The 15311-nt window shown below is 43.5% G+C and overlaps 1 protein-coding gene across 3 annotated transcripts in view; it reads right to left on the bottom strand.

Moving 5' to 3' along the window:
- Positions 1-15311, bottom strand: part of ZW10 (zw10 kinetochore protein) — a 99995-nt gene that overhangs the window by 25034 nt on the left and 59650 nt on the right. For all 3 annotated transcript variants that reach the window (XM_085866328.1, XM_085866334.1, XM_085866343.1), the window contains 4 exons: positions 15005-15076; positions 7656-7825; positions 7335-7465; positions 6915-7046 (listed from right to left, as the gene is read on the bottom strand). In XM_085866328.1, the coding sequence (XP_085722454.1) occupies positions 6915-7046; positions 7335-7465; positions 7656-7825; positions 15005-15076 (505 nt within the window). The remainder of the gene's footprint in view (positions 1-6914; positions 7047-7334; positions 7466-7655; positions 7826-15004; positions 15077-15311) is intronic.

Below are 15311 nucleotides of genomic sequence, written 5' to 3'. Positions count from 1 at the left end.
CAGGTCGATCGGTACAGAAATAAACAGGTCGATCGGTACAGAAATAAACAGGTCGATCGGTACAGAAATAAACAGTTCGATCAGGACAGAAATAAACAGGGCGATCGGTACAGAAATAAACAGGTCGATGCGGACAGAAGTAAACAATTCGATCACGACAGAAATAAACAGGTCGATCGGTACAGAAACAAACAGGTCGATCGGTACAGAAACAAACAGGTCGATCGGTACAGAAATAAACAGTTCGATCAGGACAGAAATAAACAGGTCGATGCGGACAGAAGTAAACAGGTCGATCAGGACAGAAATAAACAGGTCGATCAGTTCAGAAATAAACAGGTCGATCAGTGCAGAAATAAATAGGTCGATCACTACAGAAATAAATAGGTCGATCAGTGCAGAAATAAACAGGTCGATCAGGACAGAAATAAACAGGGCGATCGGTACAGAAATAAACAGGTCGATGCGGACAGAAGTAAACAGTTCGATCAGGACAGAAATAAACAGGGCGATCGGTACAGAAACAAACAGGTCGATCGGTACAGAAACAAACAGGTCGATGCGGACAGAAGTAAACAGGTCGATCAGGACAGAAATAAACAGGGCGATCAGTGCAGAAATAAACAGGTCGATCAGTTCAGAAATAAACAGGTCGACCAGTGCAGAAATCAACAGGTCGATCAGTGCAGAAATAAATAGGTCGATCACTACAGAAATAAATAGGTCGATCGGTACAGAAATAAATAGGTCGATCACTACAGAAATAAACAGGTCGATCGGTACAGAAATAAACAGGTCGATCGGTACAGAAATAAACAGGTCGATCGGTACAGAAATAAACAGGTCGATCGGTACAGAAATAAACAGGTCGATCGGTACAGAAATAAACAGGTCGATCGGTACAGAAATAAACAGTTCGATCAGGACAGAAATAAACAGGGCGATCGGTACAGAAATAAACAGGTCGATGCGGACAGAAGTAAACAATTCGATCACGACAGAAATAAACAGGTCGATCGGTACAGAAACAAACAGGTCGATCGGTACAGAAACAAACAGGTCGATCGGTACAGAAATAAACAGGTCGATCGGTACAGAAATAAACAGGTCGATCGGTACAGAAATAAACAGGTCGATCGGTACAGAAATAAACAGGTCGATCGGTACAGAAATAAACAGTTCGATCAGGACAGAAATAAACAGGGCGATCGGTACAGAAATAAACAGGTCGATGCGGACAGAAGTAAACAATTCGATCACGACAGAAATAAACAGGTCGATCGGTACAGAAACAAACAGGTCGATCGGTACAGAAATAAACAGTTCGATCAGGACAGAAATAAACAGGTCGATGCGGACAGAAGTAAACAGGTCGATCAGGACAGAAATAAACAGGTCGATCAGTTCAGAAATAAACAGGTCGACCAGTGCAGAAATCAACAGGTCGATCAGTGCAGAAATAAATAGGTCGATCACTACAGAAATAAATAGGTCGATCAGTGCAGAAATAAACAGGTCGATCAGGACAGAAATAAACAGGGCGATCGGTACAGAAATAAACAGGTCGATGCGGACAGAAGTAAACAGTTCGATCAGGACAGAAATAAACAGGGCGATCAGTGCAGAAATAAACAGGTCGATCAGTTCAGAAATAAACAGGTCGATGCGGACAGAAGTAAACAGGTCGATCAGGACAGAAATAAACAGGGCGATCAGTGCAGAAATAAACAGGTCGATCAGTTCAGAAATAAACAGGTCGACCAGTGCAGAAATAAATAGGTCGATCACTACAGAAATAAATAGGTCGATCAGTCCAGAAATAAACAGGTCGATCAGTGCAGAAATAAACAGGTCGATCAGTTCAGAAATAAACAGGTCGATCAGTTCAGAAATAAACAGGTCGATCAGTGCAGAAATAAACAGGTCGATCAGTTCAGAAATAAACAGGTCGATCAGTGCAGAAATAAACAGGTCGATCAGTTCAGAAATAAACAGGTCGACCAGTGCAGAAATCAACAGGTCGATCAGTGCAGAAATAAATAGGTCGATCAGTGCAGAAATAAACAGGTCGATCAGTTCAGAAATAAACAGGTCGATCAGTTCAGAAATAAACAGGTCGATCGGTACAGAAATAAACAGTTCGATCAGGACAGAAATAAATAGGTCGATCAGTGCAGAAATAAACAGGTCGATCAGTTCAGAAATAAACAGGTCGATCAGTTCAGAAATAAACAGGTCGACCAGTGCAGAAATCAACAGGTCGATCACTACAGAAATAAATAGGTCGATCAGTGCAGAAATAAACAGGTCGATCACTACAGAAATAAATAGGTCGATCACTACAGAAATAAATAGGTCGATCAGTGCAGAAATAAACAGGTCGATCACTACAGAAATAAATAGGTCGATCAGTGCAGAAATAAACAGGTCGATCGGTACAGATATAAACAAGTCGATCAGTGCAGAAATAAAGTCTACGAGTTCAGAAATAAAATAGAACGGCACTCGGGAGAGCGCATACCTCCACCAGGCTGAACAGTTTCCGTTTTGTATTCCACTGATATTCTGGATCTGAATCTGGACCTCAACCAGGATCAAATCGGCTTGTTCTTGTCACCTAACCAACTCATCCACCTAGTTGTGTCACAATCCAGACATCACCTTTTGAAATATCATGTTAAACATCAGTTTTGGCACAATCTCTCAACGGTGAAGAAACACTTGACAAATAAAAAAAATTATCATGTTTGGATCCGGATTTGGATCTTCAGCAAAATCGAATCAATTCGTCCTTTTTATTCACCCAAACTGTCCGCCAAGTTTCATCCAGATCAGTCCACAACTTGTTGAGATATTATGTTATATAATATCGTGTTGGCCCTATCTCTCAATGGTGAAAAAAAAAAACTTTAAAAAAATTTCAAGCATTCGGATCTTCATCAAAATCTCATAATTTTGTCGTCCTCGTACATCCAACCAAATTTCGAATGAATCTGTCCACAACTTTTTGAGATATCCTGCTCACAGACACCCAGACAGACAGACAGGGGTGAAAACAACTTTTTACGTGAAACCATTGAAAAAAATAAAAAAACAAAGGTGGGTGGAGGTAAAAAGTTGATCTTTACAGAAATAACCAAGTCTATCTGTACAGAAATAATGGATCAATGTGCAGAGAACCATCACAAAATTAAATTTGTTACAAAACAACTCAAACCAGATAATGTTGCGATACATCATTTGAGGTAATCAAATTATTTCGAATACTTTTGAAGTAATTTTTCCCACAGGAGACTCAGTGCTATTTGCAACTCATTTGTGTCATTTTTAAGAGCATTGCAAACATTTAGACTTCAGAGATATTTTCATGGTTTTAAGCCAAGGGACACTGCGTCCATATCTATCTATCTCTCTATCTCTCTATCTCTCTATCTCTCTCTCTGTGTGTCTGTCTCTCTCTCTCTCTCTCTCTCTCTCTCTCTATCTCTCTATCTCTATCTCTCTATCTCTCTATCTCTATCTCTCTATCTCTATCTCTATCTCTATCTCTATCTCTATCTCTATCTCTATCTCTATCTCTATCTCTATCTCTATCTCTATCTCTATCTCTATCTCTATCTCTCTCTCTCTCTCTCTCTCTCTCTCTCTCTCTCTCTCTCTCTCTCTCTCTCTCTCGCTATCTCTCTAGCTCTCTCTCTGTGTGTCTCTCTCTCTCTCTCTCTCTCTCTCTCTCCCTCTCTCTCTCTCTCTCTCTCTCTCTCTCTCTCTCTCTCTATCTCTCTATCTCTCTATCTCTGCTGTACTGCCATGTGTAAAGTCACCTAATGAACTTGCTGATTAAGTTGGTTTATCAATCTGAGACGAGATATTACTCACTTAAATCCAATTTATTTTTGGTGGTTAATCCTCGTCTTTATTTTCCATAAAATGTGTCATGTTTTGCTGAAGGAAGTTTGAAACAAACTTGTTGAATATAACAAGCTTGTTTGCAATTCATATTTTCAGTCAAACTTGCACAATTTAAAGTCCAAATATCAGTTAATACATGCAGATTAATTAGCTTTCTTTATGTCATCCTTTCAACAAACACACAAGGTGTAAATTTTGACAAAAACAGCTTTGGAGGATCAGAATGTTGGATTGGATTGAATGTACTTCACAAACAAAGTTTATTCTTGCCTACATGAAAAGAGAAATAACAAACATTAAAAAAAGCACGTTTTCCTCTCATCACTGGCTTGTGAAACCTTTTTCTCAATTTGACTCCCCCCCCCCCCCGCCCCCCAGAGTACACCACCACTTTGGATCATCCTCCCCTACTCATGATCTTTTCCATCCTCAGTAACCCTCAGCCTCACCTGTTACAGATTGCAATGTTTCATTCCCTAGTCGCTCTCCTCGTTGCATCTACATGGTCACCCACCACATGGTCACCAACATTGCCTTTTTAATTTCCCTTTACAGGAACGAGGCTTACGGAAGACCAAGGTAGAACTGAAAATGAAGTGCATTCTACCATCTGTCACGTACATATTCTAAATGAGCTGAGACCACGTAAACAATATTTTTTTCAGTTGATTAATTTCAAATTGACAAAATCAGGATAAAACGTCAAAAGCAGATTTCAAAAAGGATGGGATAAGGATGGGGTAGGGGTGAGGGATGGGTTAGCACATATATAAAAGTAAAACATATGTCCATGGTGTGTTCTTCATTTGACAAAATGTGCTGCTGTATGGCCATCAGTGAAGCATATTTTAGATCATTGTTGAAAGGAGCCTCAGCAGCACAGCAGAGGTGTCGCACGTATGTGCGCACCTTGGGAACTCCAGAGATGGCTCGTTACCAACACCAATTCTGCAAGCCTGTCGTGTAGTCATTAGTGTGGCTGATGGGCCGTGGCAGGCATCGTAGCCACATTCCTAATGAGTTTTTCCCATTGCATGCCAAGTACCACACATGACAACTGTAGAAATATAAATATACAATGTAGCACTGTATTTACATAGCATTACACTTCATTACCCAAGTTTTGAGATGTCATATACTATCTGTGGATTTTTAATGCATGCCACTATTCATCCACATTTGATCATGCATTTGTCAAGTATTTTGCGGCAAAAGGACGATTATGATCTGGCATCCAGTGATGTCATGATGTTATTTTGTTTTGTATACCTCTGTCGAGGCTCGTGTGAGAGCTAACACACAACGCACAGCAAGGGGGGCATGAGACAAGAGGGGAGGGAGTGGGAAGGACAAAACAGTGGGGAACAGAGACATTAGGAGATCTGTGGAAGGGAGAGGGATGGGACGGGGAACATGGGGAAGAGAAGATGAACATTACAGGGACTTTCAGGAAGGAAAGCAGGGAATTTAAAGGAGGTGGGCCTGGGTGGATTATTGGGGGTAGAAAATATCGAGGATTTGGATGGGGGATGATAAGAGGTGGTGTTGAACAGCTGTTTTGAAAGTCTGGAGGGAAGAATGGGAAAGAATAGAGTGCGGGAGTTTATTCCAAAGGCGGGAAAAAAGAGGAATGAAAGAGTGAAGGTGAGCAGTGATCCGTGATTTTGATAGTTGTACCAGAAGGGGGTTGTTGGCGGACATTGAGCGCCCTGTGAAAATGTGGTGGGGACAAATCGCAGAGAGTGTTGGGGGGGGGCGAGGCTGGAGAGGAGACGGTAGAAGACAGAAAGACCACCGACCAACCTGCAGTGATTGAGTGAGAGGCCCAAAGACTCAGCCTCATTGCGGGAGATGCCATCGAAATGCCTTGGTTTCTACAGCGTGAAGCCGAGAAAAGTGGGAGGCAGGAGCAGCAGCCCAGAGGGGAGAGCAGTACTCCATCAGGCTGCGGACAAAAGCTTTGTAAGTGGTCAGGAGCTCAGGAGGGCTGAGGAAGGACTTTGCACGACGGAGGATTCCCAGTCGGCGACTGGCTTTGGAGGCGAGTTTTGAAATGTGGCTTTCCCAGGAAAGATCATGGCAGATAATGAGACCCAGAAGCTTGAAAGAAAAGACTTCTTCCAGAGGATTGTTGAGAAAGTGGATGGGGCGGGGGGGGGTTCTAAACAGTCCTTTCAAAGAGACATAGTGAGTGTGTGAAATTTGACTTGTCCGGATTGAAAGACATGTTCCACGTGTTGGACCAGTTTGCGATTTTATCCAGGTCTGCAGTGAGCGAAGAAGCTGCTGCTTGCTGGTCTGAGGGATGACCGATGGTATGGCAGAGGGTGGAGTCATCAGCAAAGAGATAAAGAGGATTTTTTGGAATTTTCCTTGGTTTTCAAGTCAATAACTGAAAGGTCATCTGACAGGAAGGTGCAGAGGCAAGTCACTTGCCTTGTTGCATTGAAGTGTGGGTTCGCTTCTCAGCCTGTTGGACTTATTTTTACCAGGTAGAGACCTATGAGAGGGGCGTTTTGCTATATCACACAGTGTATTTTACCAAGAGTAGCCTTATCGTCGCTGGTATCCTATCCAAATTCCAAATTGTTGCCTTGATGTGGAGTGGAAGAGCCCGCCTCAGGTATGATAACCACCGGGACAGATTTGGAATAGATTCCCAATCTGATATGCATTCAGTAAAGAGAGAAAGGTTTGCTTTGTATTATGGGCTTGCAGGATAGTTTAAAAGAATGCACACTCCTTTTTGAGCAGTACGCAAGTTGTAGCTGGCACTCTGACCAAATTCCAAATTCCTGCCTAAACTGTGGGTAGCAAGTGGTCTGGTCTTCCAAGATATCCCTCAACACCATATTACACGATTAATTTGCCATCCCAGAGTGTGGATGCTATCTCCCACACATTCCTAGTTTGGTCACATTTCACATATCTAAATGGCTGTCTTTGGCTAAGAAGGAAAATGATGATCAAACATTAATCCAAGCAAGCATGAGAAGCATTCTCACCTGGAGGCGGCAAATCTGGGTGACGATTGCTTGCAACACGACTTCAAGAAGGAAGGAAATTGCACGAGTGAAGACCCTCACGGGAAGAATACCATTCCACACAGATGACAAGTGATCAAGCTGCAAAATGACCTGGCATGTGGAGAAGAGGTGGGAATGTCAAGACATAAAGCAGTGTGAAAATGAGATAATTTACAAGAATGATGAGAATCACTCCTACAAGATTTAATGGGTGTGATTGTAACCACAAATGGAATAGAAAACAAAAATAATAAATTTCCTGCCCCCTCTTTGATCCAAACAATAAAGGGGGCAGGGGTATGGGGAAGAGACAAGACAGTGGGATTTGCAGAGAAAAACAGATGTATTGTCAGGAGCAATGAGCAAAAGTAACAGCACATAATGGGTGACACTAAACACCTGTCGAATAGCTTTCTGGGCAGCAATAAAAGTTTCATCCTCCTCCAAGTTTCCAAATCCACTGGCACCAGCCAGCGAGGCAAGCAAAGCAGCTTGTTGCTCTTTCAGCTGGGCCGACAGGCATGTTGTCCCTAAGGATGAATGGGGAGGATCAGGGGGAAAATGAATGACAATTTGAAAGGAATAATGCCAATTAAATGTGTTGTAGGGCAGGGAGCAGAGCAAACAGTAAAGAAGTGCAGCAAAAGGAGGTTATAAAAGTTGACTTGATCATCACAAGTGTACTGTAGATGACAACAATGACAAGAGCCATCAGCTAACCCATTTTTGTGAGCTCAGGGACGATGTCAACAAAGGTCAGTCCACAATTGCGAAGTGTGCGCGGTAAGAGGGCCATAAACTCATGCCCCATGGTCTGCAGGTGCCGTGCCAGAAAGAGGCAGTTGTTATAATGCACGGCAGAGAGCTGGGGAAGTAACCTGATTGCATCGCTGGGTGGAGAAATAAGTTGAATTAATACAAAAACCAGAAAGAAATAAAAAAATAAAAATTGCTTGGTTCGAGCCGGAATTAAACAAAAAAAATTTTTCAAAGAAAAATGAGAATAGGACTTTATCAGGATACCATCGTTCATGTTAAATCTTTATCTAATAAAATGCAGTGTGACATGGAAAATGCAATTTCAGTTAATTACCCAGCAATTCCCTGTCTCCTCCCAATCCTTCCCCTGCCTCCTCCCAACCCTTCCCCCTCCCTCTTCCCAACCCTTCCCCCTCCCTCTTCCCAACCCTTCCTTTGCCTCCTCCTAACCCTTCCCCTGCCTCCCACAATGTCATGCCTGCCTCCTTCAATCCTCAACGCTCTCCCCAGACTCCCACACCACCCCTTCCCTTCCCTTCTCTCTTCCCACCTCCACAGTTTCCCTCCCTCCTCCCACGTCAATGCTTCCCCTCCCTCCACCCGCTTCCACTCTTCCTCTCCCTGCTCAAACAAAAGTACCAGCATTGCCGGGAATCTAACGTACATCTATTGCGATATCAGAGCAATTCTCCACGTGTTGGATTACCACAATTGGACTACCAGAATGAAGCACGTTTGAGGCAAACATCACCCATAGCTTCGCTGATGGGAATACTGAGGGGTGGTGAGAGAGAGAGGTGGGAGAAAGAGAGAGGGGGAGGGAGAGAGGGGAAGAGAGGAGGGTGGGGGAGTGAGGAGGGGCAGGGTAGAGTGAGGAGGGGTGGGGGAGCGAGGAGGGGTAGCAAAGAAGGAGGGAGAAAGGAAAGGGAAGTGAGAAAGGAGAGGAGAACGAGGACAGGGGGAAGAGTGAGGTAGCGGTGGGAATGGAAAGCAAGGTGTGGGGTGGAGGGAAGGGGTGTGAGGAGGGGGGTGGGAGCAAGAGAAAGCAAAAGAGAGAGAGAGAGAGGGGAAGAAAGAAAGAAAGAAAGAAAGAAAGAAAGAAAGAAAGAAAGAAAGAAAGAAAGAAAGAAAGAAAGAAAGAAAGAAAGAAAGAAAGAAAGAAAGAAAGAAAGAAAGAAAGAAAGAAAGAAAGAAAGAAAGAAAGAAAGAGAGAGAGAGAGAGAGAGAGAGAGAGAGAGAGAGAGAGAGAGAGAGAGAGAGAGAGAGAGAGACAGAGAGAGAGACAGAGAGAGAGACAGAGAGAGAGACAGAGAGACAGACACACAGACAAGGAGTGGCAGATCTGAAAATTTTAAGATGAGGAGGGTGGGAGGAGCAAGGGGGTGGAGGAGCAAGGGGGTGGGGAGGTTCACTTGTCCCGTTGCTTTACTCATTCTAATCCTCCTGTTATGTTGAGTCGTTCTTTGAATTTCATCTTTAAATTTTATTTATTTTGCACTCCTAACTCAGGAGATTTCCCCACGAAGAACCCAGCCACAGCGGTGGGAGTATTTGCGACGATCGCGCTGGTTAATTATTTTCATTGCACTCAAAGAAATGACCCTTTCGGAACTTTCCTTAATCTCTTCTTCACTTTATATAATTCTCTGAACAGTAGAAAAAGTAAAGTTTTAATGCTTTGTGGAAATTTCACATTTTCTTGTGTAAATATGGAGAAGGAGGGATCACAGCCTTAGTGTGGTATGAAGAGTCAATGAAACAGCTTCCGTAGGATTTTTGTGCTAAATTCATTTTTTTTGCTGTATTGGGTTGATTTGAAGTCCTGCTACTGGAAAATGATGGGGTTCAAATTTTCCGACCCCTCAACCCCCCCAGTTGGGGGCCTTATTCATCCCGGGACACACACTTCAAAACACACTTGCTGATGATGAGGTTACCCTCAGTATGGCTAAGGTGAACGATGCATACTTGTCAATTTTGAAAAGATATCAGGTGGAAGTAAATGAGACGGGAAACTACCGCAAGCACCTGAAAAAGGCTATTTCTGAACGCCTTCCAAATGTTCAGTTCTTGAAGTCTTTGCAGAAAAATGAGCCTGACAACCTCGTCTTCCCAACAGCAGTTAGCAAGGCGATGGACCTTTAGTCTGCACTGCTCAATGATGGCGAAGCAATTGGCTACTTGAGGAAAATGGCTAACATGTTACGAGAAGAAATGATGCAGCACCGAAAATGGTCGTTCAATGTTGCTTGCCAGTTTCAAATCCAAAATACTCGGCACGATCGACAGGTGAAGCATCAATCAAAGAAGAATTATGGGTTTCAGCAGACTGTCCAGACGTCCCTCTCAATCGGCCGACCTCTCACCATTCATTCCAGAGTACGTGACAAGAGCCTCGTCAATAACCTCACGGAAGTGTACATTGGGAGTGACTACCGGAGGATCCTCGACTTTGAAAAGCACGTGCAACAAGGTGTTCTTCAGCGGATGAACGAGAATGGTGGATTTTGTCTCCCAGATTTTGTGAACAAAAGAGTGAACATCTGGTTTGTTGTGGATAACATTGACCTCTTAGAAGACACACCAACTGGACAGAACACATTCCATGGTACAGTGGTCGTGATCAACCAGCGAGCAGAAGATGGAGAACCCGCCAACCAACCACTTGTGCTCCCAGAAAAGCTCGTTTCTCCTGCACCACTAGCATTTGAAGTCAAATACCTGCAAGAGCCAATCATCAAAACCAAGCCAATACGTTTTGCGGTCAACCAACTGGGGAAACGAAAGAGTCTCATTTCAGCAGAATTCACTCACACCTGGGCCCTTGCTAATTACTTCGGTACAGATGACAACACAAATGACCAACACGTAGAGCCTGAAAACCAACAGGAAACAGATCAACAGCAAAATCAAGCCGAGACTCAAAATGTCCGAAATACTGCTGATTCTATTATTTCGCTGAAAGAACATATACCTAAGAGTGAGAAGTTTGCAAAGGACAGAGTGATGCCAACTTGGGCTGCTACCAAGTCTCTGCTATTATCATGCTCCTCGCAGAATCATGGACTGACTAACACAGAGGTTATTGCTCCACTGTTCAGGACCTCGCCCACGGACTATGGAACCCTGTATACTGTTCTGATGTTGACTCAGGGCATATCTGCTTTTGTGGTCGGTCTCCTGAGAGAAGAGTTCTCATAACGCTTGATCTGGATCTTTACAGCCGTGCCCTCAATATTCAGCAGTCGGCTGGTAACAAACGCTGGCTCCTCCTACCAGGTGTTCTGCATATTGGATTTACTTGCCTGCATACTCTTGGCAAAACGATTGACGGAAGTGGAATAGATATGTGTGCCATTGAAAGTGGCACATACACTTCTGCAGCTCTTCATGGAATCTATGGCGGCAAGGCTGTTGAGTTGAGTATCACATCACAACCAGCCTGGTGATCATGATGATGAGGTTTGACGCCATTTCTGCCGCCCTTCCACCTGGACCTCTCCGTGTCCAATGCAGCGCTCTCAAGAAGGCTCTCCAAGAGCGCAGTCCAGATATGGTTGAGATCTACAACAAACTCCAGTCCTCATACTCAGAGAATGTCAAGCCGCTTGAAGACGAAAAAGACATAGGAGAGCTCACACAGTTTCTCATGCAGTACCTCGAGCAGGTAGAGAGCCTTCTGCATCTTATCGGTGCATGTCGCTCGGGTGACTGGGAAGGTTATTTGGCTGCACTAGAGAACGTCATCAAGTATTTCTTCTCACACCATCACCTGAATTATGCGTGCCTCATGCCTGTCCATCTTGCTCAAATGAACGCTCTGGAACAGGATGACCCTGCTGCATGGGAAGCACTGAAGTCAGGTGACTTCGTTGTGGCAAAATCAGAGGTTCCCTTCACTTACCTTTTTACTGACCAAACTCTGGAGCAAGAAATCAAGTTGTTGAAGTGTCATGGCGGGATGGTTGGATTGAGTCAAGATGAAGCCGCTCTGGACCAACTTCTTACCATCACACCTCATCTCACGCATATAGTAAAGCAGTTCCTCCACAGCTTCCCTCAGGCCTCCAGGTTATCTGAAAGAAGTGACCACTACCAGCTTTCCGGTGCTGTTGCTGTCAGGTCAAGAGAAAATGCTCTGAAGCTCCGTCACTCCATCGAGCTGCATTGTGGGGGCAATCCATTCACAGAAAAGTCTCTTCTGAAGAGCCTGGTATCCTCCGCTCTTGTACCAGATGTTGCAAAAGATGACATTCTGCACTTTTCAGAGAAGGGACAGAAGCGCTTTGAGGAGTTCGTCCATGACAGATTGTTGCCCACATCAATACTCTCAGTTTAGGACCCAATGAAGAAGTTCAAGCTAAAGACCTTCTCAAACTGTATGGAGAAAACTCGAGTCCGCGTGGGTGACAAGGTCATCAAGTTGCGTGAGCGTGAACTTCTGGGCAGATTCCTTATTATTCAAGGAAGTCGCCCGAGCTGGTACCAAAACTGGAGGAGACTGTTGGGGAATATGAGATGTCTGTGGTGCCACGCTCTATTTGCTCTGTTGACGGCTCTCTTTATATCCCAGCTGACAAGGCCAGTCTGATGCACGCTGTTGAAGGAGCTAAGGCTCAACCACTTCAATCTACCACTCTTCTCGATACAACACCAACGAGTCCACCACCTAAAGTTCTCATTGTTGATGCCATGGCTGTGCCTCAGAGCATGAAGAAAACGCCGACCATGCAGAAGCTCTCTGACCTTCAAGTGGCATTCATCAAGCGTATTGAGTTCAAGATGGTCGGCTACAATGAGGGTCGAGTGGTCTTTGACCGTTACCAGGATCAGTCTCTGAAAAACAAGACTCGCCAACAGAGAGCCGTGACGTCCAAAGAATTTCAAATTCATCCAGAAATGAAACTCACCATGTCTCTCAAGGAGATTTTATATGACTCAAGGACCAAAAGTAGCCTCACATGTATGTTCGCTGAGGGTTTGATGCAACATTTCTCCAGCAGCAACAACGTCAAGCTGATCGTCGTGTACAACACCAAGATCAAGGGTTGTGATTTTGAGGAAGATCATTCACACGAAGAGGCTGATACACTGATTCTTCATCAAGTCATCGCCTCTGTAGCTGAGAGTGATTGGCAGGAAGTATGTGTTTGGTCACCTGACACCGATGTCCTCATGCTTCTCCTCGACCTGGTCTCTTGTGGTCGTCTTGGAACTTGCACTTGTCTCAAGTTTTTAACTGGAAAGGGCACGAAATACAGAGAAATTGATGTGGTGGAGCAAGTTCAAGTGATTGGACGTCATAAGTGTCAGGGCCTGATTGGACTCCACAACTTCTCTGGTGCTGACTGGGGTGGGAAATTTGTGGGTATCACCAAGAAAACCTGGGTTGGTGCTTACATGAAGCTTGATGAAGATGACTCAGCTATCAACTGCTTCCGGGAGCTCGGTAAAGGTCCTATTCAAACTGAGCTGGTCAATGGTGAACTGCTACAACAAGTCAAGGGTTTGGAGAAGTTCATATGCCATGTATACTGTTCCACAGGTCCCATAACTCTGCCAACATTGAGATGGGAACTGTTTCGCTCCAAGAACTTGGAAGGAGAGATGCTGCCCCCAACTCGCACTGCCTTACTACCCCATATCACCCGAGCAAATTACATTGCCATGCGCGATAAATCATACCAGGCCAACTGCCCAGATCTTCCTGCTATTGAACTCAATGGCTGGCAATTAAGAGAAAGAAGTCTATGTTCCTGTGAGGTGTCTCAATCTCCCCGTTCCTCGAGCTGTAATTGAACTCACCAAAATGTGCATGTAAAGCAGGTTGCACAGGAAGGTGCAGTTGTTGCAAGAATTGCCTGCCTTGTACTGCTCTCTGAAAATGTTATACAAGGGAAGATGTGCACGAGGATGAGGTTGATGAATAAGCTGTCATCTTGAATTCGTCTCCATGAAATGCTATCTAAACTGTTCTGTATGTTTTTGGTCTTGATGCATCCCTTTGTTATTATTTGTATCTGTTCGCTTATTAAATGTTTGTGCTACTTAAAAAATATTATGTGTTTAAACATCTCATCACAGGTCAGTCTGATCACAAAAATAACTGCACCAATCATTTTTCCGTGCCTAGAAACCCATAGAAAGAAAACATGACTGTTTCTGGCTAGCATGAAAAGGACCCTGAGTATGATGCCGATTGTCACCGGAAATCTGTAGTAGCCACCGAAAGTCGCTAATAGCCACTTCCGGTCGCTTCGATAGTGTCATAAATGGAGTCACGATGATCTAAAACCCCTAAAACGACCCAAAGATCATGAAAATTGAATCATTATTCGCGAAGATAGGCGAGGGGTCAGTCTGGGGGGGGGGGGGTCCCGGGACGAAAAGGGCCCTCAACGGGAGGGGGGGTTAAGGGGTCGGAAAATTTGAACCCCATCATTTTCCAGTAGCAGGACTCTAAGTCAACCCAATACAGCAAAAAAAAATCAATTTTAGCACAAAAATCCTACGGGATGACATGTCATACCACACTACCTTGTTTGCTTAAAGTAAATACGTAAATATACTTCGTCATAAGAATCATCAATTTCTTAAAATTTGCAGATTCCATTCCAGCTTTAGACACTGAATTAGTCCACATGCTCCGATCCGCAAATCCGAAGACAGATTTTGATTATATACTCTAGTCTGTGAGAGTACATCATGGGTCTAAGGCAAGGTGTTTTTGAACAGGCCGAAACAAATGAAAACTTAAGACTCCTGCGAGGGAGAGCGGGCCGACCAAGGATAAGCCTGTTTTTGGTTTTTCATGATGAGATGAGATAATTATTTTCAAAAGGGGTATTTAAATTTACTCAAATACCCAGTTTTCATTTATGCACTCCTTTGGAGTCCCCTTCATATGTATGCAAAGTTTCAGGCTGCTAAGTTTCATGGTTTTGGAGTTACAGAGGACACACACACACACACACACACACACACACACAAAATATTAGGTGACCATTCACTAACTTGCATTTTCCTTTCATAAAAATGTCATCAAATGATAGCTTCAGATGTATAAATTTATCTTTTGTACTACTTGTATGTCTTTTAAAAGATGTGTCAATGGATTCAACATTTGCTTACTGACTCAGTTGGCAACACGTCAGAAAAAAAACAAAAGGCGTATAAACCTCAAAACGAGAGATCACATCTAACAAGCCTTAGAATTCAGAAAAATGTTTAAAATTAGTTTTAAATTGAGCCAGGATTTAGTTTTTGGGAAAATATATAAACTGAGATGGGAAGGTAAAAGATCACCTCACCGGTGATATATTGGGACAATATCCATGTAGAGATGAAATATCTTCCTCACGGTGTGAAACAGCTGAACAGCACTGGTTGCATTTTGGGAAACCAGAAGATGTGGTGGAGGAGTGAGGGTACAAGAGAACAAATCATAAGATTGAGAAAGAAATGAAAATGTTTAATTTCACACTTCCAGTCATTGCAGAAACAATTTCAGAAAAAAAACATTTATCAGATGATAAATCACAGGGAATGAATGCTGTGTTTTAGTTACCTGCAACAGGATTTCTGTTATTAACAAACCCCCCCAAAAAATTAAATCTA

Source organism: Eptatretus burgeri, chromosome 2 (genome assembly GCF_056783735.1).
Source record: "Eptatretus burgeri isolate ZD-2024b chromosome 2, Ebu_testis_v1, whole genome shotgun sequence".
Lineage (NCBI taxonomy): Eukaryota > Metazoa > Chordata > Myxini > Myxiniformes > Myxinidae > Eptatretus > Eptatretus burgeri.
This window is presented reverse-complemented; position numbering and strand designations above follow the sequence as displayed.